The sequence below is a fragment of the Felis catus genome, chromosome C1 (assembly GCF_018350175.1).
Source record: "Felis catus isolate Fca126 chromosome C1, F.catus_Fca126_mat1.0, whole genome shotgun sequence".
Classification (NCBI taxonomy): Eukaryota; Metazoa; Chordata; class Mammalia; order Carnivora; family Felidae; genus Felis; species Felis catus.
The window spans coordinates 126619075-126642483 of NC_058375.1; the positions used below are offsets into that span (position 1 = coordinate 126619075).

At 35.3% G+C, this 23409-nt stretch overlaps 2 protein-coding genes across 7 annotated transcripts in view; one reads left to right on the forward strand and one right to left on the reverse strand.

Moving 5' to 3' along the window:
- RAB3GAP1 (RAB3 GTPase activating protein catalytic subunit 1) overlaps positions 1-23409 on the forward strand; it is a 111834-nt gene that overhangs the window by 61042 nt on the left and 27383 nt on the right. For all 6 annotated transcript variants that reach the window (XM_023259279.2, XM_023259280.2, XM_045034816.1 and 3 more), the window contains 8 exons: positions 5475-5543; positions 7064-7137; positions 9794-9886; positions 10368-10537; positions 12312-12401; positions 13605-13777; positions 14965-15019; positions 15265-15624. In XM_023259279.2, the coding sequence (XP_023115047.2) occupies positions 5475-5543; positions 7064-7137; positions 9794-9886; positions 10368-10537; positions 12312-12401; positions 13605-13777; positions 14965-15019; positions 15265-15624 (1084 nt within the window). The remainder of the gene's footprint in view (positions 1-5474; positions 5544-7063; positions 7138-9793; positions 9887-10367; positions 10538-12311; positions 12402-13604; positions 13778-14964; positions 15020-15264; positions 15625-23409) is intronic.
- On the reverse strand, positions 31-333 carry LOC101091220 (40S ribosomal protein S27-like). Its single transcript, XM_045034823.1, has one exon. It carries the CDS (start codon positions 319-321, stop codon positions 31-33), a length of 291 nt encoding a protein of 96 aa, XP_044890758.1. The 5' UTR covers positions 322-333.

The window sequence follows — 23409 nt, forward strand, 5'->3', positions numbered from 1 at the left end:
GTTTTCCCCTCCTGATGATTTAGCGTGGTTTTAGTGCTGTTTCAGTCTGAAGGAACATGCTTCTCTAAGCCTTGCTTTTCCTCCTGTAGGCTGGCAAAGGACAGTGGAGCAGCCAACACACAAAACTGTTTGTGCGTGGCTACAGATGGTGGTGATTTTATAGCATTGTGGGTGCTTCTTGTCCATGAAGTAGGAATTGGAGCTTTGCACCAGGCACTTCTTCCTGTGCTTCCTCTTTTCCTCTTGCAGGGAGGGATTGAGGAGATTCTTCGTGAGGGGCATGTTGTTGCGGGGGAGATTGTCACATCCGCACAGGCGCATACATACATTGTTAGTACTCTTGCATAGAGGTAGAAATGATAATACTTTTAATTTAAAATCACTCAAGAGAGAAGATAAAATAAGTATCTTTTGTAATTGATACTTACATGTGTCAAACACTATGCTGAATTAGGAAGATATAGTAGATAAAACAGTTTTTGGTTTCTTGGCATTTATAGTCTGATTGGAGGAAATAGACAAAATAATCACATAAATGTACAACTACAAGCAGTGAAGGAAAGGGACAAGATGTAAGAATAGTGAGATGAGTTAGTTCGGATTAGGATGCCATCAGGAAAGTGTTCTCAAAGGAAGCATCTCAGGGAGGATTTAGCTGGCACAGAGAGAGAATGACCATTCCTGGTAGAATGAAGAGCTTGTGTAAAGGGCCTTGATGCAGGAGAGTTCAGTCAGTTTACTGGAGGAAACTCCAGTTTCTTAGGAAACTATGCCATCATGGCATAGTGAGCAAGGGAGAAATGGTATATTTGTGGCCCTCCAACAGGTTCATTCATTGAGATTTTGCTAGAGAAAATTATAGGGAGAGAGAATAAAATTGACTTGATCATGAAAATGTGAAGGAATTATTTATTAAATATTTCTTCTTAATTTTAAATCATGAGGAACCATCAGAGAAACAGGTGATTGAAGAAGAATACAAAAATAATTCGGGGGTAAGGTGGTATATATGGCAGGCCATTTAAATCACACGATGATTAGCAAATACTGTGGGCACTATGCTTTTGCAAAGAATGGTGGAAGAGGTGGAAGAGGAAATGAGGCTTTTTTTTAGTGTCCTCTCCCTGTCAGAGAAACTGTTTTATAGTTAGAAGGAAAGGAAAGGACTTAGTCATAAAAGCTTAGGAACTGAATCTGAGGTGAATACCTAAAATTATTTCAGAGCTTAGAGTTTTAAACTTACCATTCATATCCTCTAATATCATACACTGTCTAGTCATTTTTTTAACCTTAGAATTTTATTCTATTATGAAAGTAATAAATTTATGCCCAGTAAGGAAAATTTAGAAAACATGTAAAAACAGAAAAAAAAAGGCAAAAATCATGTGTTTACCACATGTCAAGTTTCTTGGTTGTAAACTGTAGTAGTCAACTCTGACTAACTCAAGCAAAAAATCAACTTACTGAAGAAGTATTTGATAACACAGAGGTTTAATTGGGACCCTTATAGGACCCAGCTCAAAATAGTCTCGAGCCAAGGGTGGCTTGTTGTCCAGTTATTAACTGAGATTATATTACATAGTTGTGGAATTCTGGCCCTGTTATCACATTGAATTCTAAAATATAGGGTACAGACTGGAGTTGCCAGTCGGTTGAGCACCACTAAAGATCAGAGTAATAAAAGTAATTGACTCTTTTGGCTTCTTTATTCTCCAAATTTGACTCTCCAAGAAGTGGGTTCAGAATCTAGACAGGAATTAAAATACTCACTAAATTCATAATCCCACTACTTATAGGTGGTCATTGATGACAGCTTGGTCTCTGCAAGACCACTCTCAGGTTCACTGATTTGCTTGGAGGACTCACACCATTTAGTTGTGCTCATGGCTATGGTGTATTACATTGAAAAGATACAATACAAAAAACAGCAGAGGAAAAAGGCACATAGGGTGAGGTCCAAAGCAAGCCAGGGACGAGCTTCCTTTCCCAGTGTAGTCACATAGGACACACTTAATTCTCCTAGCAGTGAATTGTGACAATGTGTGTGAAAGGCTGTCTACCAGAGAAGCGGATTGGACACTCTGTGTATGGTGTGTTTATTTGGGGATGGTCACGTAGGCACCTTCTCCATGTACCAGAAGGAAAGCAGGTGTTCAGCATAAACCATAGTTTTGCACCAGTAGTTTAGGCACAGTGAGCCACTCCTGTCAAGGAATGGTAGGAACCCTCCCAAAATCCAAGTTCCCGATGCCAAGCCAAGGGAGAACTTTGCACGTTCTCCTTTTCTAAGTATTAGGCCTGCTACGATAACTCTCTTTTTGCGTAGTATGTTTGTATATTTTATAAATATATGTCATCCTTTATATTTTTTGTGGCTTGTATTCTTTATAATTTTATGTGAAAACGTTTTGAAACTTAATATTTATATATATGAAGAGGTCAGCAAACTATGACCTGTGGATCAAATCTGACCATTAGCCTGTTTTTGTATAGCCAATGAACTAAGAATAGTTTTTAAATTTTTTAGGGTTTTTAAAGAAAAAACAAGAATATAACAGAGACTGCATGGTTCCAAAAGCCTACAATATTTGCCCTTTGGTCCTTTGTAGAAAAAGTTTGTTAACCTTTGATCTATAAAATGATTTTTTCAAAATTGAGATACAATTCATGTACCATAAAATTCACCACATAAAGTGTACAGTTCTGTGGTTTGTAGTGTTTACAGATTTGTGTAATCATCTCTTTCTAATTCCACAATACTTTTATCACCCCCAAAAAGAGACCCTTCACCTCTTAACTTTCATCCCCTCAATCTCCCAGACCCTCCAGCTCTAGGCAGATACAGTCTACCTTGCCTGTTTTGGACATTGCATATAAATTGTGTTATGCAGATGTGGCCTTTAGTGTCTGACTTCTTTCACTGAGCAATGTTTTTGAGGTTCGTCCATATTATAACATGAGTCAGTATTTCATTGCTTTTTATTGGTGTATAATATGTCATTGTATGGGTGATAACGCATTTTTTATCCATTGATCAGCTGATAGATATTTGGGTTATTTATTTTTTTGGCTACTATATATAGCATGTGGTTTTACTTATTTACGTATGTATTTATTTATTTATAGTTTACATCTAAGTTAGCATATAGTGCAACAATGATTTCAGGGGTAGATTCCTTAATGCCCCTTACCCATTTAGCCCATCCCCCTTCCAACAACCCTTCCAGTAACCGTCTGTTCTCCATATTTAAGAGTCTATTATGTTTTGTCCCCCTCCCTGTTTTTATATTCTTTTTGCTTCCCTTTACTTGCATTCATCTGTTATGTGTCTTCAAGTCCTCTTATGAGTGAAGTCTTATGATATTTGTCTTTCTCTAATTTCGCTTAGCATAAATACTCTCTAGTTCCATCCACGTAGTTGCAAATGGCAGTATTTCATTCTTTTTGATTGCCGAGAAATACTCCATTGTGTGTGTGTGTGTGTGTGTGTGTGTGTATACACACATACACCACATCTTCTTTATCCATTCATCCATCAGTGGACATTTGGGCTCTTTCCATACTTTGTCTATTGTTGATAGGGCTGCTATAAACATTGAGGGGCATGTGCCCCTTGGAAACAGTATACCTGTATCCCTTGGATAAATACCTAGTAGTGCAATTGCTGGGTCATAGGGTAGTTCTATTTTTAATTTTTTGAGGAACCTCCATACTGTTTTCCAGAGTGGCTGCACCAGTTTCTATTCCCACCAACAATGCAAAAGAGTTCCTCTGTCTCCACATCCTCGCCAACATCTGTTGTTGCCTGAATTGTTAATGTAAGCCATTCTGACAGGTGTGAGGTGGTATCTCATTGTGGTTTTGATTTTTATTTCCCTGATGATGAGTGATGTTGAGCATTTTTTCATGTGTCAGTTGGCCATCTGGATGTCTTCTTTGGAGAAATGTCTGTTTATGTCTTTTGCCCATTTCTTCACTAGATTATTTGTTTTTTGTGTGTTGAGTGTGATGAGTTCTTTATAGCTTTTGGATACTGACCCTTTATCTGATATGTCATTTGCAAATATTTTCTCCCATTCCATCGGTTGCCTTTTAGTTTTGCTGATTGTTTGCTTTGCTGTGCAAAAGCTTTTTATTTTGATGAGGTCCCAATAGTTCAGTTTTGCTTTTGTTTCCCTTGCCTCCAGAGACGTGTTGAGTAAGAAATTGCTGTGGCCAAGATCAAAGAGGTTTTTGCCTGCTTTCTCCTCGAGGATTTTGATGGCTTCCTGTCTTACATTTAGGTCTTTCATCCATTTTGAGTTTATTTTTGTGTATGGTTTAAGAGAGTGGTCCAGGTTCATTCTTCTGCATGTCGCTGTCCAGTTTTCCAACACCGCTTGCTGAAGAGACTGTCTTTATTCCATTGGATATTCTTTCCTGCTTTGTCAAAGATTAGCTGGCCATACGTTTGTGGGTCCATTTCTGGTTTCTCTATTCTGTTCCGTTGATCTGAGTGTTTGTTTTTGTGCCAGTACCATACTTGGCACAATCTTGATGATTACAGCTTTGTATTACAGCTTGAAGTCCAGGATTGTGATGCCTTCTGCTTTGGTTTTCTTTTTCAAGATTGTTTGGCTATTTGGGGTCTTTTCTGGTTCCATAAAATTTTAGGATTGTTCTAGCTCTGTGAAGAATGCTGGTATTTTGATAGGTATTGCATTGAATATGTAGGTTGCTTTGGGTAGTAGTATTGACATTTTAACAACATTTGTTCTTCCTATCCAGGAACGTGGAATATTTTTCCATTTTTTTGTGTCTTTGATTTCTTTCATAAGCTTTCTATAGTTCCTGAAAACTATAGTTTTCTGTATTTTTTTTTAATTTGTTTTGAGAGAGAGAGAGAGAGAGAGAGAGAGAGAGTCCCAACTGACTCCACACTGTTAGCACAGAGCCCATAGTGGTACTTGAACCCACCAACTGTGAGATCACGACCTGAGCCAAGATCAAGAGTTGGATGCTTAACTGACTGAACCACCTAGGCGCCCCTAGCATGTTCTTTTTTTAAAAAGTTATTTTAATGTGTATTTATTTTTGAGAGAGACACAGCATGAGTGGGGGGAAGAGTAGATAGAGGAAGACACAGATCGCAAGCAGGCTTCAGGCTCTGAGCTGTCAGCACAGAGCCCGACGCAGGGCTGGAATTCACAAACTGTGAGATCATGACCAGAGCTGAAGTTGGACACTTAACCAACTGAACCCACCCAGGTGCCCCTAGCATGTGTTTTTAATATCTGTAAGATAGTAACGTCATATGGGTGTGCTAAACTAGTTGTCTCCTGTTTTATGGTAGTGTAAGTAGCACCACTTTTAACCTAGTTATATGTGCATTTCTGTTTATTTACTTAGAATATATTTCTGGAAATAGAATTGCTGAGTCAGAGGATATACATACAATATCAAAGCTTTTGGATATATTTTATGTTTTATTTTAGTGAACTCCATTTAGCAACTACATGGCCTCACCTGACTGAAGGTATCATTGTGGATAATGATGTTTATTCGTAAGTATTTAAGAGTTATTATATTGAGTATTATATTTATTCAGTAGAATAAATTAACTGCCAGGTGGTTAGCAACTTTCCTTTTTCTTTATATCAGCTTCTGATAAGGTTAGTTGATTTTTCTACTTTAAAGATTGCTTTTTAGACTGATTAAATATGTATTAGAGATGTGTTTTAAGCTGCTGACTTTGGGAATGTGATCTTTAGCTCAGGGATATAATGAAGAATCTTTTTCTTTTTAAGTTTTTATTTTAATTCCAGTTAACATATATATTAGTTTCAAGTTTAAATATAGTAATTCAACACTTCCATACATGACCTATGCTCATCACAAGTATACTTCTTAATTCCCACTGCCTATTTAACTCCCCCCTCCACCCAAACAATCTTAGTCTTACTTTGTTTTAGCAAGGGTGTCTCTAAGCAGATTCTCTAAGCAGGGATTCAGTGCATAATTCTTTTGAATTTTTTTTAGCTGGTTAGAAGCATTTCCTGAAATACTTTAAGAAATAATGGTCATCAGAATGTGCAGGAGTAATACTTGATCATTAAATGTCATAAGTAACAAAACATGTCAGTCATGTACTCTTGTGTGATGGAAACAACTAAAAAATTATAGCAGGTATTATCTAGGAAGAATGTGGAGAAAGAGGAACACCATTTTAGTACTTTCTCATGCATGATGCAAACAGTGAGAAGTAGGACACTTTTTTTGTTGTAATTGAAATAAATGTATTGTGTTTGTTAATATTAAAAAAATTACATGAGCTTTCTTAATTAGATAAGTTAGATGGGTATAGAGAAGAAAATAAGGACTACATAGAAACCTATTACTTAAAAAATAGCATTTTGGGGTGTATCCTTTTTTTTAAAATTGAGTTATAATTGATATGTAACATTCTATTTCACATGTACAGCAGAATGATTCTGTAGTTGTGTGGGAGTATATCTTTTTAAAGTTTAAGTTTACATATTTGCTTTATTTAGTGTATTACTTTACATTCTTATGCCTGTAAATATAGGTCTCTGTTGTTATTTTTAAAATTGCTGCATAGTATTCCATTAAGCGTATGCACAGTAATCTATTTAGTTGAGAAAATAGGGCACTTTTGATCTTGTGCAAATTTTTGTGGTCTTTGTTTTTAATATTGTTACAAAGTGATGAAGGTGATTGTGCATACTTGCTTGTTTCTTTTTTAGTATTCCTAAAATTAATTGTTTTATTAGATTATCAGTGTATATTGTCTGTTCAGAATAATTTTCATATGTGTGCTTTGATTATTCTGTTTTGATTGTGGTTTTTCCTTTTTTACTTTTTTGTTTATAAACTTTGACTTCTTAAGATTATATATATTTTTAAAACTTATCCAAATGACTTTATGCATCCGAGTAACAGTAAGTTTAAGGGAGGTAAAATGGATTGCTTGTCGTTTTATATAATTAATTAGACTGCATTTTGATAAATTGATGAGTCGCAGATTGTCATAATTAGGATCTTCCGTTTATTGTTTTGCATTTAGTGATTTGGATCCTATTCAGGCTCCCCATTGGTCTGTTAGAGTTCGAAAAGCTGATAATCCTCAGTGTTTGCTAGGTAAGACATACTTCTGTTACTTTCTTGAAATTATGTTCTTTCCCCACCATTCTGCCTGTCTTCTGGGTTAGGAAGACTGAATGTATTCTTTATACTTTATTTCACCTATCAAAAGGGTATATTTGGGTTTTTGTGTGTGTGATCTCGGGTAATATCACTGTAAAAGAAATCTTTGCCAACAGTAACACACCCTGGTTACTCTTAAATAGCACTAGCAGGATTTCTTTCTCATCTTTTAGCTTTAACCAGTTTATACCTCAGAATGCTTGGATGTTTTCTCATGATCTGAGTTTTATTCTTCTAATGCTTTTATGTCACTCCCTTTTTTTCCTCTTGTGGCAGTTTGTGTCTTCCATTCTTGTTAGTGCAGCACTTTCTGTGTTTTGTCATCCTCTGGACCTGTGGTATATGATGGAAGGAATACTGATTTGACAGTCTAATTAGAGCCCCTCCATAGAGTTGGACCACGTCTGCAAACTTGTTTTCTGATAGAGGAAAAGAGGTGTAAATAATACTGTACATCTCATAGGCTTATTTGAAAATCAAGTGAAATACTAGAAATACTTTGAAAAATGTTGATTTGCCATTGAAATAATATTATTGTATCCCATATCTGGCATTATTCTCTTATTATTTTGGTAGGTGTATCTCTTTGATGAAGTCTTTCGAACCCATCTCTACTCAGTGTGTCTTTGCATTTTTTTCTCACATTTAGTACACATGAAAATATTTTCTCCATTTCCATGTTCCTCCAAGCCAGTTCACTCTGTATAACCTGATATATTACCATTCAACAAATGGAGTTACTACATATTTACTGATGACAGTAATAATGCATTTCTCTAAAGCATCATTTTTTTGGGTTCTTTAAAATTAATCATATGCTAGAGGTGACTGGGTGGCTCAGTTGGTTAAGCTTCCAGCTTCGGCTCAGGTCATGATCTCATGGTTCATGAGTTCGAGCCCTGCATCGGGCTCTATGCTGACAGCTTGGAGCTTGGAGCCTACTTTAGATTCTGGGTCTGCCTCTTTCTCTGTTCCTCCACCATTCACTCTTTCTCTCTCAAAAATAAAGATCACACTGTCTTTCTCTCTCTCTCAAAAATAAATAAAGATTTAAAAAAAATTAATCATATGCTCTTCATTAAATGCTAACTAGCATTTGACATGTTTTGCTAATTATAGAATGGTGAATACAAAGATGTGTAAGGTAAAATTCCTTCCATTGGTGAATCTGTCTTGGGGTATTAGGAAGATGGTAGAGGGTTGATATTAAGAGTTTTAGAATTGGATAGACCTTATTTTAAGTCTTAGGTCTGTCAGTTTGAGCAAGTTTCATTAATTTCTTCTCAGTAAAATAGAGATAACCACAGTATATACATAGAGGTCTTGAGAGGATCAAATATGATTGGGCACAAGTGTGTTTGTGTATCACATTTAATACAGTGCTTATCATATAGTAAATGCTCAATAGTTTCTCTTGCTTATTCATTGAATTATTAAATTGTTAAATTTATTTACTAAATTGTTTCCTAGTTTCTTATTGTTCCTCGTCCACTGACTTCTGATAATTGCAGAGGACCTTAGAATTTAAGTATTCTCATTTTAAGGGGTGCCTGGTTGGCTTAATCGGTTAAGCATCTGACTTACGCTCAGGTCATGATCTCACAGTTCCTGGGTTCCAGCCTTGTCTCTGTGCTGACAGCTCAGAGCCTGGAGCCTGCCTTGGATTCTGTGTCTTTCTCTTTCTGCCCCTCCCCTGCTCATGCTCTTTCTTTTTCTCAAAAATGAATAAAAAACATTAAAAGATTTTAAAAAATGTATTCTCGTTTTAAGTTATTGTTCCATGATCCCACCCAACCTCTTTGATTTTATACATTTATATGCCTAGATTATAGGACTCTATAGTCATATATAATTGACTAGAATCGTGTAGTTTATATAATTGAATTATAGGATTATCTTACTTTTCTGAAGAAGTCCAGAAAGTGTTCTAGATTTACTTAGAACTAGTTGGTGAATTCTAAAACATAGATGTCCTTGTTATCTTGTATTGTGTAGGAATTTTAGTACTGATGGTTCTGGTTAAACACTAATTTTTTGTACAAACATCTTACTGTAGCTCTTTAGAAAATATCAAATCCTTTCCCCTTTATAATAATGACATAAAGTCTACCATTAATATACAGCTGAAGGTAAAATAATTTTATACTATCAATTTCTTAATCTTCTAGAAACATATCTTTAGAATTTCTTTTTATTTTAATTTTTTAATGGACTCAGAGGTCTAGAAGGGTGGCAGTTAGGGTGACATTATGTGCATATAGTAATATTCTTGTTACTTCTACAACTCAGAACAGATATTATTTATCTTATTCAGGTACATAGTAAGTATGTAATATTTTTAGGTGCAGTTACTTTTCCTTTCGTTCTAGAAAGAATTCTGAGGAAAAACTTTTTTTATATCCTAGGACATGGAGAGAAAGGAAGAACAGGACTACCTTTTGACATAGGATTAATTTTTGTCTTGGGTGGAAAAACTGGTTTATTTTTCTACCACATATTAGTTCTAGCTTTTGTGAAAAGACATACTTTAATTTGTAGAACTGATTTCTTTTAGTTAAGTCAAAGATGAGTAACATTTTTTTCTGCGTAGGTGATTTTGTCACTGAATTTTTTAAAATTTGCCGTCGAAAGGAGTCAACTGATGAGATTCTTGGACGATCCACATTTGAGGAAGAAGGGAGAGGTGACCTACTTTCTTTTCTTTTCTTTTTTTTTTTTTTTTTTAAGTTACTTTCAGATGTCTAACCCTTTTTCCTTGGCACATTTTTCCGGCAACTTTTCATCTATTTTCACATTTGAATGAAGTTGGAAAAGGAAGTTTTGATGGACTAGACTGCTACCGTTTCTCTCCAGGTTATACCGTGAGCTTAAAACATTAAGCACTTTTAATAAGTTCTTTCTACCAAAAATGTAAGATATTTTGTAAAGCAGGGTTTTTAAAGGTTTATTTTTGAACTTCTGGGGAGAAATGATTTGTTTTATACCATTGTCAATCATGGATGCATATAAAGCTGAATATGTGTATTAAAATTTTAGAATTCTGAGATGATATAACACCAGTGAAAAGAGTGACTAAAATATTTTATACAATCAACTGTTTGCTCATCGCTTTTACTTGCTAAGGTTGGTGATACAATGTGTATTTGTTTCTATTCTTTTTATAGAAATTGCTGATATAACTCATGCTTTGTCAAAGTTGACAGAGCCAGCACCGGTTCCAATTCATAAATTATCAGTTTCAAATATGGTACATACTGCAAAGAAGAAAATACGAAAACATAGAGGTGTAGAAGAGTCACCACTGAATAATGATGTCCTCAATACTATTCTCTTGGTAACTAAATGTAGTATCTTTGTATGTCTGTGTGCATATTCATTTCTTCATTATCTGTTGAGTTCCTTCTATGTGGCAAGCACAGGATTGGGAATATAAAATGAGTAAAACAAAGTCTCCGAATACGGTGAATTCCCGCTGTTGCACGGGAGAAGCCTGGCATAATGGCTGTGAGAACACAGTAGAGGATGTATATTTCTCTACCTGGGCAGTTGGAATCAGGGAAGGCATCATAAAGAGGGGCATTTGAGTTGCATCCTGAAGAGAAGGCTGTAGAAAGAGAGAAACAGCAGAGATGTGAGAAAGCATATTGAACAGTTTGATGTATTGTAGGGTGCTTTTCAGGAACAAGGGCTGGAGAGATAGCAGGTAACCCGCCATACTGAAACACTGGGCTTTATATTGCAGTATTTCATACTGTTTTAAGCAGAAGGTCAACATCAGAGTTGTATTTTTGAAAACTTCCTTTAACAAAAGTCTAGAGAAACTTTTTAGTAAGTACTAGAAGGAGCTTAGGTGTCTGTTAGGTATAGAGTGGTGGAACAGGCCCAGCCTGGGCCCACCAGGGTTTAATCCTGACTTACTATATAATTTTGAAGAAGTCATTTAATTTCAGTTTCGTCATCTATAAATGAGGGTAATAAAACCCTGTGAGTTTGCTGGGAGGATTAAAGGACTTTCTGTTATGCGCCTGGCATATAATAGGCCTCTGATAAATGATAGCTGTTCTTACTATAATTGTAGTTATAATAATACTTCTGGCTATTTTTGCATTAAGACCATCTTGTAAACAACCTTTGAGTAGTGGAAAGAAGAGAATACAGGACTTGCAAACTTGATGTTGATCTCATCTTTGCCATTAATCTGTATGAGCCTCTTAACCACATTTTCAGTTTGTATATCTGTAGGAAGTGGGCAGTAACACACAATGGTATTAGTAGGATATTGTTTGCAAATGTACTTGGTAGAGTTGGTACATAGTAGTTCCTCTAAATTAAAAAAAAAAAAATGTCTTGGCATGTTCTGTAATGTGTGGCAACATGTGCATCGTAAAAGGAATCACAAGTCAGCAGTACCACAAAACACTTGGGAGGAACAGTGTAAAAAAGACTGAAAGGTAAAAGGACTGAAAATAAATTTTTGCACAGAAGGCCCTTCTTAAGAATATATCCTTAGAGATTTTATTCTAGTTATTTAGCTTGGCTGTCATATGCACTGTTTTTTTGTTTTGTTTTGTTTTTTGCTTTTTTTACTATTCCTACACACGCATAAACCACATTGAAAAGATAAACTGGTCATTACAGGTTTAGGCAGATTCCCACTTTCAAGGGGTATTTTGTAAAGTTATGGTGTTAAATATCATACTTTTAATATTTCATGTATGAAAACTCATGGATGATACAACTTCATGGAACCTCATGAATATATGGATGTTTAAAATTTTTCTCTTATGTTTTGTCTTTAATACTTTTAAGGAGATTTAATGATCTTGGATCATAATGAAGAAATTTTGGTTTTGCATTGTTTAGTTTACAAATCCAGGTGGCTACATTGGAGGAAAATCTCTGATTTCCAAAATTGGCTAATTGCTGAAACTGTATTTTCAAAGAAAAACAAAAAATATTTGATACAGTGTAGAACCACTGGCCAGTACAGTGAGAACATTTCCATTTTTAACAGCAAAAACATTAAAAAATAAAATAGTGTTTATATGAGTTATGAATATACACAAAGTAGTAAATTTGGTTGAAATGTGTTTTTTTTTCCTTCTAAGTTCTTATTCCCTGATGCTGCTTCTGAGAAACCATTAGATGGAAGTTCTGCAGTAGATAATAATAATCCTCTATCAGAGAGTGAAGAATATGTAAGTTGGTTGGAGTTTAATATTAAAATATTTAAAATGTATTGAATTTCTAGAGGTTGCTTTATTGCCAGTTTGGTGGCATAAGGATCATTTTATTTTTTATTTTATTTTATTTTATTTTATTTTATTTTATTTTATTTTATTTTATTTTATTTTATTTTATTTTATTTTATTTTATTTTATTTTTTTAACCTTTTTTAAAAAAAGTTTATTTACTTAAGAGACAGAGTGAGCAAGCAGGAAGGCTCAGAGAGAGAGCGAGGGGGAGAGAGAGAGAGAGAGAGAGAGAGAGAGAGAGAGAGAGAGACTATCCCAAGTAGGCTCCATGTTGTTAGCACAGAGCCTGATGTGGGTCTGTATCTCACAAACCATGAGATCATGACCTGAGCTGAAATCAAGAGTTGGACGCTTAACAGCCTGAGCCTTCCAGGTGCCCTGGATCTTTGTATTTTAAAAATCACCTTAGGAAAATTTGAGTAGACATCATGGCCTCCACTCAGATTATGACCTATTACATTGGCCATTGATCTGTATTTTGGGTAGTAAGAGCTTTTCTAGAAGCAGTGAAAAAAATAAATATATTGTGCATGATTGTAGGATTTCTTTCATTGTAGACTTTTTGTAAACTTAACAATTTGATGTTTTGCAACAGTTTCTTCTCTTTCAAAACTAGACAGTGAGTGGAGAACTAATGAAATAAACTGTATAAAATGAAGTAAAATTTTCATGTGTTTCTTATCCAAGTCTTGGATAAACTGAGTAATGAGATGTTTAAGGGACAGGTGTAGAGATAAACTATTTTCGGTAGTTACTCTTGGGAACTAGATTTCATGAAATGAGGAAAAACAGGCTTTTTATTTTTGTTCTGATTTTGTGTGTTTGGTTTTATTAATAAGTTTATATTCATTTATAATTAAAAGATTTTTAAAGCAACATGTTTGTATTACATCTTGAAGATGTCACAGAAGAAATGGAAAGTTCTGACTTTCGCTTCACTGAACTACAGCCTCATTTTTTTGGTCCTTGAAGAAATCTTAAAAACATGGGACTACCTAAAAACAATTTAGGCAGTAATGTATTAAACATTTGATAAAAGCTAGTTTGGTAGGATAGGTTGATTTAGTATTAAAAACTCCCAGTTTTTGGTTACGCCTGCACATGTTGTTAACAAGTTTTTCTTTGTTTCTACTTTGTTAAATTCAGAATCTCTACAATCAGTTCAAATCTGCACCATCTGACAGTTTAACGTACAAATTGGCTTTGTGTCTTTGTATGATCAATTTCTACCATGGAGGATTGAAAGGAGTGGCACACCTCTGGCAGGAATTTGTTCTTGAAATGCGTTTCAGATGGGAAAACAACTTTCTGATTCCAGGGTAATAATTTCAATTTCTGTTTGTATACGTAGGCTTTTTGTTTGTTAGAAGAATTATACTTTTGACACATTAATTCTCCTCTTCTAGGAAATCTGCCCTAAGAAAGTGGTAAGAAACTTTGAACATGATTTATATTCACAGGTGTTCATTGTGTCAGATTTATAATAGGGAAAAAAAGGGAAGCAACCTAAGTACCAAACATAAAAAAGTAGTGTAAATCATAATGTATGTCTACAATGGAAAGTTATGGACCTATTACAAGTTTTTTCCAAAAATCTGCTAACATAGAAAATGATCATAATATTTGCAAGAAAGTAGATTATAGTGTTGTGTACACTAAGTGCTTTCAGTTTTGCTTATCTATATTTATAGAAAAATAATTGGGAAGAAATAAAGCCAAATGTTAATGCAAATTTCCCTGAGTGTGAAATTATATTTTTATTTTTGTTTTTTATAGATTTGTGTATTTTCTAAGTCTTCTATAGTAAACATATATTTTTATAGGTGAAGAGAAAACATCTTTAGAGTTCATAAGTTCAGATATTGAACGTTGCCTGTAATTTTTTTGTGTGGATTTATGTTGACATTTCACTTAATAAAATAGCTACCAAATATTTTGATATTGCATAGGTTACTGCTCATCTACCCATACTAAGGCAGAATTATAATATGAGTAATATGAAATGGTGATTGAGCCAAAAATATTTATACTTGTGTCAGTTGCTAGTCTCTCTTAGCTGGATTATCTCTTGGCTGATTATTGGAAACCTAGTGGTGTAGAAGAGGTGGTTTAAGCTCCCCTTGGCAAAGAGAGGTGGAGATCAGTGGTTTTTTATATTGAGAATAATAATTGAGAACTGAATATATAATCTAATCTGTTTTGTATAGTGTGAAACACTGTATCCTAGCTACTTCCTGAGGTGGATTTAGAGACATTTTAAGTTTCTCTTAACTTGAGAGCTATTACTAGTTTGCTATTAAGCTTTGAAAAATATATTCGCTGTTGGTGGACTAGAAGGATAAAACAAATTTTGATCTTTTAGTCGTACTTGCTCCACTTCAATTATCTTACCTGTTGAAATCTTTTGATTTCCTATCATTATGGTTAAAATTTATAGTAGCAAAAAAATTTGCATACCTGAAGCCATTTTACTAAAACTAACTTTTCCCACTACTTTATTTGATAGATTAGCAAGTGGACCCCCAGATCTAAGATGTTGTTTACTGCATCAGAAACTACAGGTAAAGATTTCTCAATGACAGTATCTAAATATGGTCTTAATTTAATTGGAGCTTATTCTAATACTAAATGTAATAATGGGTTATATAGTATTCTCATCATGGTACTGTAGATTACTTACAGTTACTGTCATTCACAAGAAGGTCCAGGGAAGGAATGGGAAGGCAAATTAAATATTGAAGAAGTGGATAGGTTTTTATTTAACTATAACTAATTTAAATACAAATGTTATTTTTGTTTTCTTAAGATGTTAAATTGTTGTATTGAAAGAAAGAAGGCCCGTGATGAGGGGAGAAAGACAAATACTTCAGATATGTTTCCAGGGGATGCTGGAAAAGCTGGAGACCAGCTGGGGCCAGATAATCTAAAAGATACTGATAAGGAAAAGGGAGAGGTTGGAAAATCTTGGGATTCTTGGAGTGACAGTGAAGAAGAATTTTTTGAATGCCTAAGCGATACTGAAGAACTTAAAGGAAATGGACAAGAGAGTGGCAAGAAAGGAGGACCTAAGGAGACAGCAAGTTTAAAACCAGAAGGACGACTACATCAGCATGGAAAACTCACTCTGCTACATAATGGAGAACCACTCTACATTCCAGTGACCCAGGTAGGATATGGACTGGTTCTGTAAGTTTTGATTATTTTTATTTTGTTGTTCGTATCTTCATCCTAGTAGGAAATGGTTGCTTTGGGCAGGAGCAATTCTTTAAGCAGTCTTTGCTCAAAGATCTAAGATTTGAAATTTAAATTAACTATTGGGGGCTTTCAGGTATTTTCATTTCTAAAATTGAGAAATGCTTTGAAGTTTAGGTAAATAGTAGTTCCTTATGGTAAGGTGATCGGTTATTTCTTAAACTAAGTGGTGAGTACACAGGTCTTTAAAAAATAAAATCCAAAAAGAGGAGAGGAGGAACAAAAGTAAAAATCCTTTTATTTATATGACTATTTTTTTTTTTAATTTTTTTAACGTTTATTATTTAGAGACAGAGAGACACAGAGCGTGAGCAGGAGAGGGGTAGAGAGAGAGGAAGACACAGAATCTGAAGTAGGCTCCACCCTCTGAGCTGTCAGCACAAAGCCCGACATGGGGCTCGAACTCACGAATTGTGAGATCATGACCTGAGCCGAAGTCAGTCGCCCAACCGAGCCACCCAGGTGCCCGTATATGATTAGTTTTATCTATTCAAAAATAAAGTGAAGCCATTTTAAAACATTAAGAACTTGGGGCGCCTGGGTGGCGCAGTCGGTTAAGCATCCGACTTCAGCCAGGTCACGATCTCGCGGTCCGGGAGTTCGAGCCCCACGTCAGGCTCTGGGCTGATGGCTCAGAGCCTGGAGCCTGTTTCCGATTCTGTGTCTCCCTCTCTCTCTGCCCCTCCCCCGTTCATGCTCTGTCTCTCTCTGTCCCCAAAATAAATAAACGTTGAAAAAAAAAAAAATTAAAAAAAAAAAAAAAAAAAAGAAGAGCCATAGTTTATTTAACCATTTCCTTCTTGATGCACAATAGATGTTATTGCTAGATTTTGCTATTACAGTGCTACAGTACAGATTCTTGTAGTTTCTCACATTGTGTGTTCACATTTGAGTGTTTCTTAAGAAAATAAGAAATGGAATTGCTAGATAAGCAGATATACAGGCTATGAAATTGCTCTTCAAAAGGCTGTACCTCTTTTATACTCTAGTCAATGGTGAATGTATAGGAATAAGGAAATATTGTTCTCTATTCAGCTTTCCTTTCTTGTTTTCTTCCTTGCACAAATATTTATTGAGTGCCTAATGTATGCCAACTACTGTTCTATAACTTGGGAATTTAGCAGTAAACTTGACAGTAAGGTTCTTGCACTCATGGTACTTACATTCATACTTAATTTTGTTATAAACAATTGATATTACCAGTCATATAAATTTTAGACAGTATGGTGGACAAAAGTATTATCTCAATGTTTTAAATTGTTTTCTCTGATTTTTCATGAACTGAAGCATCATTTAGTATGTTTTTTGGCCATCTTTTCCTTTGACTTGCCTATCATTTTTCATTTAGGTTTCTGACCTCTTCTTACTGATTTGTATTAGTCCTTTATATTTTAGATAGATATAAACCCTTTGTTATGTATACTGTACATGTTTTTTCCTAGTCATTTAAAAAACATTTATTTGCTTGTTTATTGATTTATAAATTATATATAAAGTGCACAAATTTTAAATGTACAGCTTGGTGAGTTTTTTCATGTTTAAAAACTCATGTAGCTACCATCCAGATCAAAGTATGAAAAAGTCCCATCATCCTAGAACAGTAGTGATCATTAGAACTTTCTGTGAAGGTAAAACTGTACATTTCTAGCTCTCTTGTCCAATACTATGTCCATTGAGTGCTTGAAATGTGTATGCAACTGAGGAATTGAATTTTTAATTTTGATAAATTTATTTACATTTAAATAGCCAGATGTATTGGATAGCATAGCTCACTGCTCCCTTCCAGGTAACTCTTTTTGTAACTTTTATCACTATAGCTTAGTTTTGTCAGTTTTTGAATCTCATAAATGAAATTATGTTCTGCTTTTTTGTGTTTAACATTTAAAAAAAATCTTTTAATGTTTATTTATTTTGCGAGAGAGAGAGAGAGAGAGCATGAGCAGGGGAGGGGCAGAGAGAGAGGGAGACACAGAATTTGAAGCAGGCTCCAGGCTCTGAGCCGTCAGCACAGAGCTCAAAGCGGGACTCAAAACCATGGACTGAGAGATCATGACCTGCGCCAAAGTTGGACACTTAACTGACATAGCCATCCAGGCGCCCCTACTCTTTTGCGTTTACAATTTTTTTTACATTTATTTATTTTTGAGAGAGAGAGATAGAGCACAAGTGGGGTAGGGGCAGAGAGAAAAGGAGACACAGAATCTGAAGCAGGCTCCAGGCTCTGAGCTGTCAGCACAGACCCCGACGCAGGGCTCAAACCCACAAACCGCGAGATCATGACCTGAGCTGCAGTCGGTTGCTCAACTGACTGAGCCATCTAGGCGCCCCTGTGTTTAAATGGAATCATTCCCACTCTGTGTTGAACTTTTTTTAACTACCACGTGTGAGTTCATCCATATTGTTACCTGAATCAGTATTTGTGTGTGTTTTATTACTTTGTAATATTCTATTATGTGAACATGCCACAATTTGCTTGTCCTTTCACCTGCTGATGGAATTTGAGTTGTTGATAGTTTGAGCTATTACAAATAAGTGAACATTCTTAAGAGTCTTTCGGTGAACATAGGTTCTTAATTTCTTTTGGATAAATTTCTAAGAGTAGAGTTGTTGTGCCACATGGTAGAAATATATTTTTGCTTTAGTAGATATTGCCAAATTGTCTCCCAGAGTGGCTGAACTAGTTTATATTCCCTCCAACAGTGTATAATACTTGTGGTTTATTCCGCATAATCCCTAACATTTGGTTTGTCACCACTCCCAGGTTTGATGATACGCTAGGAGGACACACAGGACTCAGCACATATATATATATAGCCATGTTCATAGCTATAATCTATTATAGTAAAAGGGTACAAAGCAAAATCAGGAACAGGAGGTGGCCCATGGGACAGAGTTTGAGAAATATCAAATACAGGCTTCCAAGAGCCCTCTCCTCGTGTGGTCACAGTCTCCAGTCTATGGCTTATCTGTTCACTTTCTTAATGATGCCTTTTGTTGAATAGGCATTCTTAATTTTAATAAAGTCTAGTCTGTTAATGTTTATCTTATGGGGACAGTGCTTTGTCTCCCTTTTAAGAAATTTTTAACTACCCCATTGTCCTAGAAATAGTCTCTTATGTTTTCTTCTGGAAGCTTTATTGTTTTACCTATTGCATTTATGTTTGTGATCCACCTCAAATTGACTGTGTTTGGTATGAGGAAGTGGTTGATTCTCTTTTCCCTATAAAGAGATGGAGCTGTGTTCCAACACCATTATTCAAAAGACTTGCTTTTTCCTCACAGAATGGCAATGGTATCTTTGTTCTAAATCACATGACCATATGTGTGTTGGTCTGTTTCTGGCTATGTATTCTGTCCATTAGTTTCTTTGTCTATCCTTGTGCTAATAATAGACTATTCTACTGTAACTTACGGTCTTTCTGTCATGTAGCATAAATCTTCTAACTTTGTTCTTCAAGATTATCTTGGCTGCCCATTGCATTCTTATGTAAATTTGAGAATCAGCTTTTCATTTTCCACATACAAAATAATCTTGGTGGGATGTCAGTTCATATTGCATTGAATTTATAAATCAACTTAGGGAGAATTGACATCTTAACAATTTTGAGTCCCATGACCATGAAATACTTCTCATTTCATTTAAGGTTTCTTTTACTTTCCCTTATCAGTGTTTTATAGTTTTTAATGTAGAGGTTTTGCATATCTTTTATTATTAGATTTAATTCAAAAGCTTTGTAATTTCTTAAATGTTACAAATGGCATTTTTAAAAATTCCATTTAAAGGGGGCCTGGGTGGCTCAGTCGGTTGAGTGTCTCACTCTTCATTTCAGCTCAGGTTATCATCCCAGGGTCTTGAGATTGAACCCTGCATCAGGCTCCATGGTGAGTCATGAAGCCTGCTTAAGATTCTCTCTCTCTCCCTCTGCCACTTTCCCTGTCTTGCCCTCTCTCTCTCAAAAAAAATTTTTTTTCCATTAAAAATTTTTGCCCTGATATGTGGAAACAGTTGATTTTTGTATATGGATTTTGGATCTAGCAATCTAAGTACATTCACTTATTACTTTTAGTAGTTTGTAGATTATTTGGAGTTTTGTTGTTCTTGTTGTTTAGAGAGAGAGGGCATGTAAGTGGGAGAGAGAAGCAGAGGGAGAGAGAGAATCTTAAGCAGGCTCCATGCTCAGCCCAAAACTCAGTGGAGGGCTAGAGACCCCACGACCCTGGGGTCATGACCTGAGCTGAAATCAAGAGTTGGATGCTTAACCAACTGAGCCACCCAGGCGCGCCTGGAGTTTTCTATAGACACACTCATGTTATCTGCTAATATAGAGAGTTTGAATTTGATTTTCCAACCTTTACACTTTTTAATTCATTTTCATGCCTTATTGTACTGTACCACCAGTGCAGTGTGATTAGTGTATGGATACTTTCTCTTGTTCTCAGTATCAGGAAGAAAGCATATAATAATCATTGAGGGTATCTAATAGAGGTATCATCTATCATATCAAGGAAGTTGTCTTCTGTTCCTAGTTTTGAGTTTTTGTGTTTTTTTTTTTTTTATGAAGAGGTATTATATTTTATCAAATGCTTTTCTTTCATATTGAGGTTATCATTAAGATAATTGTAAAACTTATTTATTTTTATTTTTATTTTTTTTTTTAAGTTTAACTTATTTCTGAGAGAGAGAGAGAGGCAGAGAGGGAGACACAGAATCCGAAGCAGGCTCCAGGCTCCGAGCTGTCAGCACAGAGCCCGATGCGGGGCTTGAACCCACCAACCGTGAGATCATTCCCCCAGCCGAAGTTGGATGCTTAACCAACTGAGCCACCCAGGCGCCCCAAGATAATTGTGAATTTTAAATGAAATAGCACATGATAAGTGAATACAGTTCTAGTTCACAGTAAGCACTCAGTTTTTAGTTGTTATTCTTCAGAGGACTTTCTCTTTATATAAGTGGCTAGTATTGCTTCTCAAGAGGCAAGGATTTACTTGAAAGTTTTGTAACCAGTTTTTATATTTTGAAGTGGATTGATTAATAATCATAGAGTTAGGTGTTGGGATGTTTGCTTGATGATTTTAAACATGGATTCTGTTAACTCTGTTGTCCATGCTTATACTATTTCTTTGCCAGGTGGCTATCATTTACAAGATTAATGTTTTTGTTTGATAGGCCTTAGCCTTTTTGCTTTATTCTTTTAAAACTGAACTCTATTTTTTAGGTATTCCATTCTTCATTTTTAGTATTAGGACAGAACATTCTAATGCTAGAAACCAAGAGTGTATTTTTTCTAATTTTGTTTTGGTGCATGCAGTTCGCATTGAGATCTTGTGGTATAAACCTTGGTTTTGGAATCCAATGAAACTAGATTTATATTCTAACACTACCACCTACTAACAGTGTTGCTTGTACAAGCTCTGTTTTCTTTCTGAGCCTTGTTTTAATCTCTAAAAGCAAATAATAATAGATTGGTTTGCATTTTTTAAAATTTTGAGTAAATTTTATTTTTACTTTTTTGTAAGAAGGAATTCTCTCAGCCTCATTATTTTGAGATTCATACATTTTGTTATGTATATAAGTACTTCATTCGTTTTTATTGCTTAGTAGTGTTCCATTGCATGGATATACCACAGTTTGTTTATCTGTTTTTTTTTTTTTTTTTTAATTTTTTTTTTTTCAACGTTTTTTAATTTTATTTTTGGGACAGAGAGAGACAGAGCATGAATGGGGGAGGGGCAGAGAGAGAGGGAGACACAGAATCGGAAACAGGCTCCAGGCTCCGAGCCATCAGCCCGGAGCCTGACGCGGGGCTCGAACTCACGGACCGCGAGATCGTGACCTGGCTGAAGTCGGACGCTTTACCGACTGCGCCACCCAGGCGCCCCCTATCTGTTTTTTTTTTTTTAATGGATATTCTAAAAATGGCCATAAGGAAACTTTGAGAGGTGATGGATAAATTCATTATTTTGATTTTGGTGATTGTTTTATGGGTATGTACTTATCAAATGTACCCTTTAAATGTCGATTTATACTTCACAAAAGTGGTGAAAAAGTTAAGTGGTTCTTATATCACTGATTGACAAGAAGAAAAGGAAAGTATTTCTATCTTGTTCTAAGATATCTCCAGTTTTAAAACACTACCTATTTATTTGTTTAATAAACAAATATTAAATGGTGTGCCTGGGTGGCTCTGTGGTGTGCCTGGGTGGCTCTGTCATTTGAGCGTCCGACTCTGGCTCAGGTCATGATCTCATGGTCTCACTGTCCGTGAGTTCGAGCCCTGCGTCGGGCTGTGTGCTGATAGCTCAGAGCCTGGAGCCTGTTTCAGATTCTGTGTCTCCCTCTCTCTCTGTTCCTCCCCCACTCATGCTCTGTCTCTGTCTCTCTCTCTCTCTGCAAAAATAAATACTAAAAAAAAAATTTTTTTAAATAAACAAATATTAAATACCTCAAAAACCAATAACAGTTTGTATCACTCCGGGTTGTTAAGGATTAAACCACCTACCGTGTTTAAAAACATTTGTCATGTAAGTGTCCAGCAAAAGTTAATTTTTTTTTTTACGTCTTTTTTCTTTCCAAGTTTTAATTAACATTATTCTTATTTTTAACGGGCCAGTTGCATATGTATTATCTTGGTTTGATTGGGTTAATGAAGAGTCCAAGAAAGTTATTCTGGAAGCTCAATCTTTATTTTTTTTTCAAAAGGCTATATACTTCCTTTGTTTATTTTAGATGCTTCATTTTTCATATTCAAATTTATTATCTAAATCTAGAATAATTTAAACTTATTTTTTTCCTCAGCATGCATCATTTTTTTTAGAAATTCATTTTTATATCTTACATTTAGGCAAATCAGGGCAGATTTTTAGTCTATTTTACTTTCTTTAAAGTTAATCTCACTTAAATTATAATCATTGTATATGTACTTACATAAAATGATTGGAATTCAAAATGATTCCAGTTGAAGCACACTTTCACACTTAAGAAGTTAGCTTAAAATGTGCCATTAATCAATTGCGTATATCACACACAAAAATAATTTATATAGATCCTTACTTCATAAGAATTTAAGCACTCTTTTGTATTCCTTTCATGTAGATTTAGTTCAACCTAAAATTTATGGTTAGAAAAAGCTTAAAGACTACCCAATGTTCTAATGCCAGGGCTAGAAGAGAAAACTATGGAGGATCTGTTAGAGCAAGAGTTGTAAACTAGTGGATTGAACCAAACTAGTAGTTCTCAAGGTTGGCATCAGATAGATGTCTGAGATTCTCTCTTCAGTTTGATGCTTCATCGTTTTGCCCCTTGATCTTGGGTAGGGCACTTGTCTCTGCGCCTCTGTTTCATCAGTTGTAAAATGCCCTGACCTCTTCTCAGTGCTCACGTGAGATCGTGTATATGAGAAAGCTTTGGGCATATTTAGAAGGGGTAAATATTTAAGTGTATAGTCCACAGGCTACTTCCTGCTTGTATTCCTCTTGATCATGTTCTTTTTCACTTAGAGTTGGGCTGAGATTTCCAGGTAGGAAGGGTTGTCAGTGTCTTTTCAACATGTCATTTCTTTCCTATCATCCTGAGATTGTAGGGCTGTAGGACAATGAAAAGTAGCTCCTTTCCTAATGGAAAGACTGAAGGCCTGCTTCACTGGGGTTCATTTTTTAATTTGAGGTATTTTGATAATCAATGTGAAGCTCATAATGAAAA

What these genes read in the sequence shown, in the direction of transcription:
- LOC101091220 (XM_045034823.1), bottom strand. Translation starts at nt 321, where the DNA reads ATGCGCCTGTGCGGATGTGACAATCTCCCCCGCAACAACATGCCCCTC.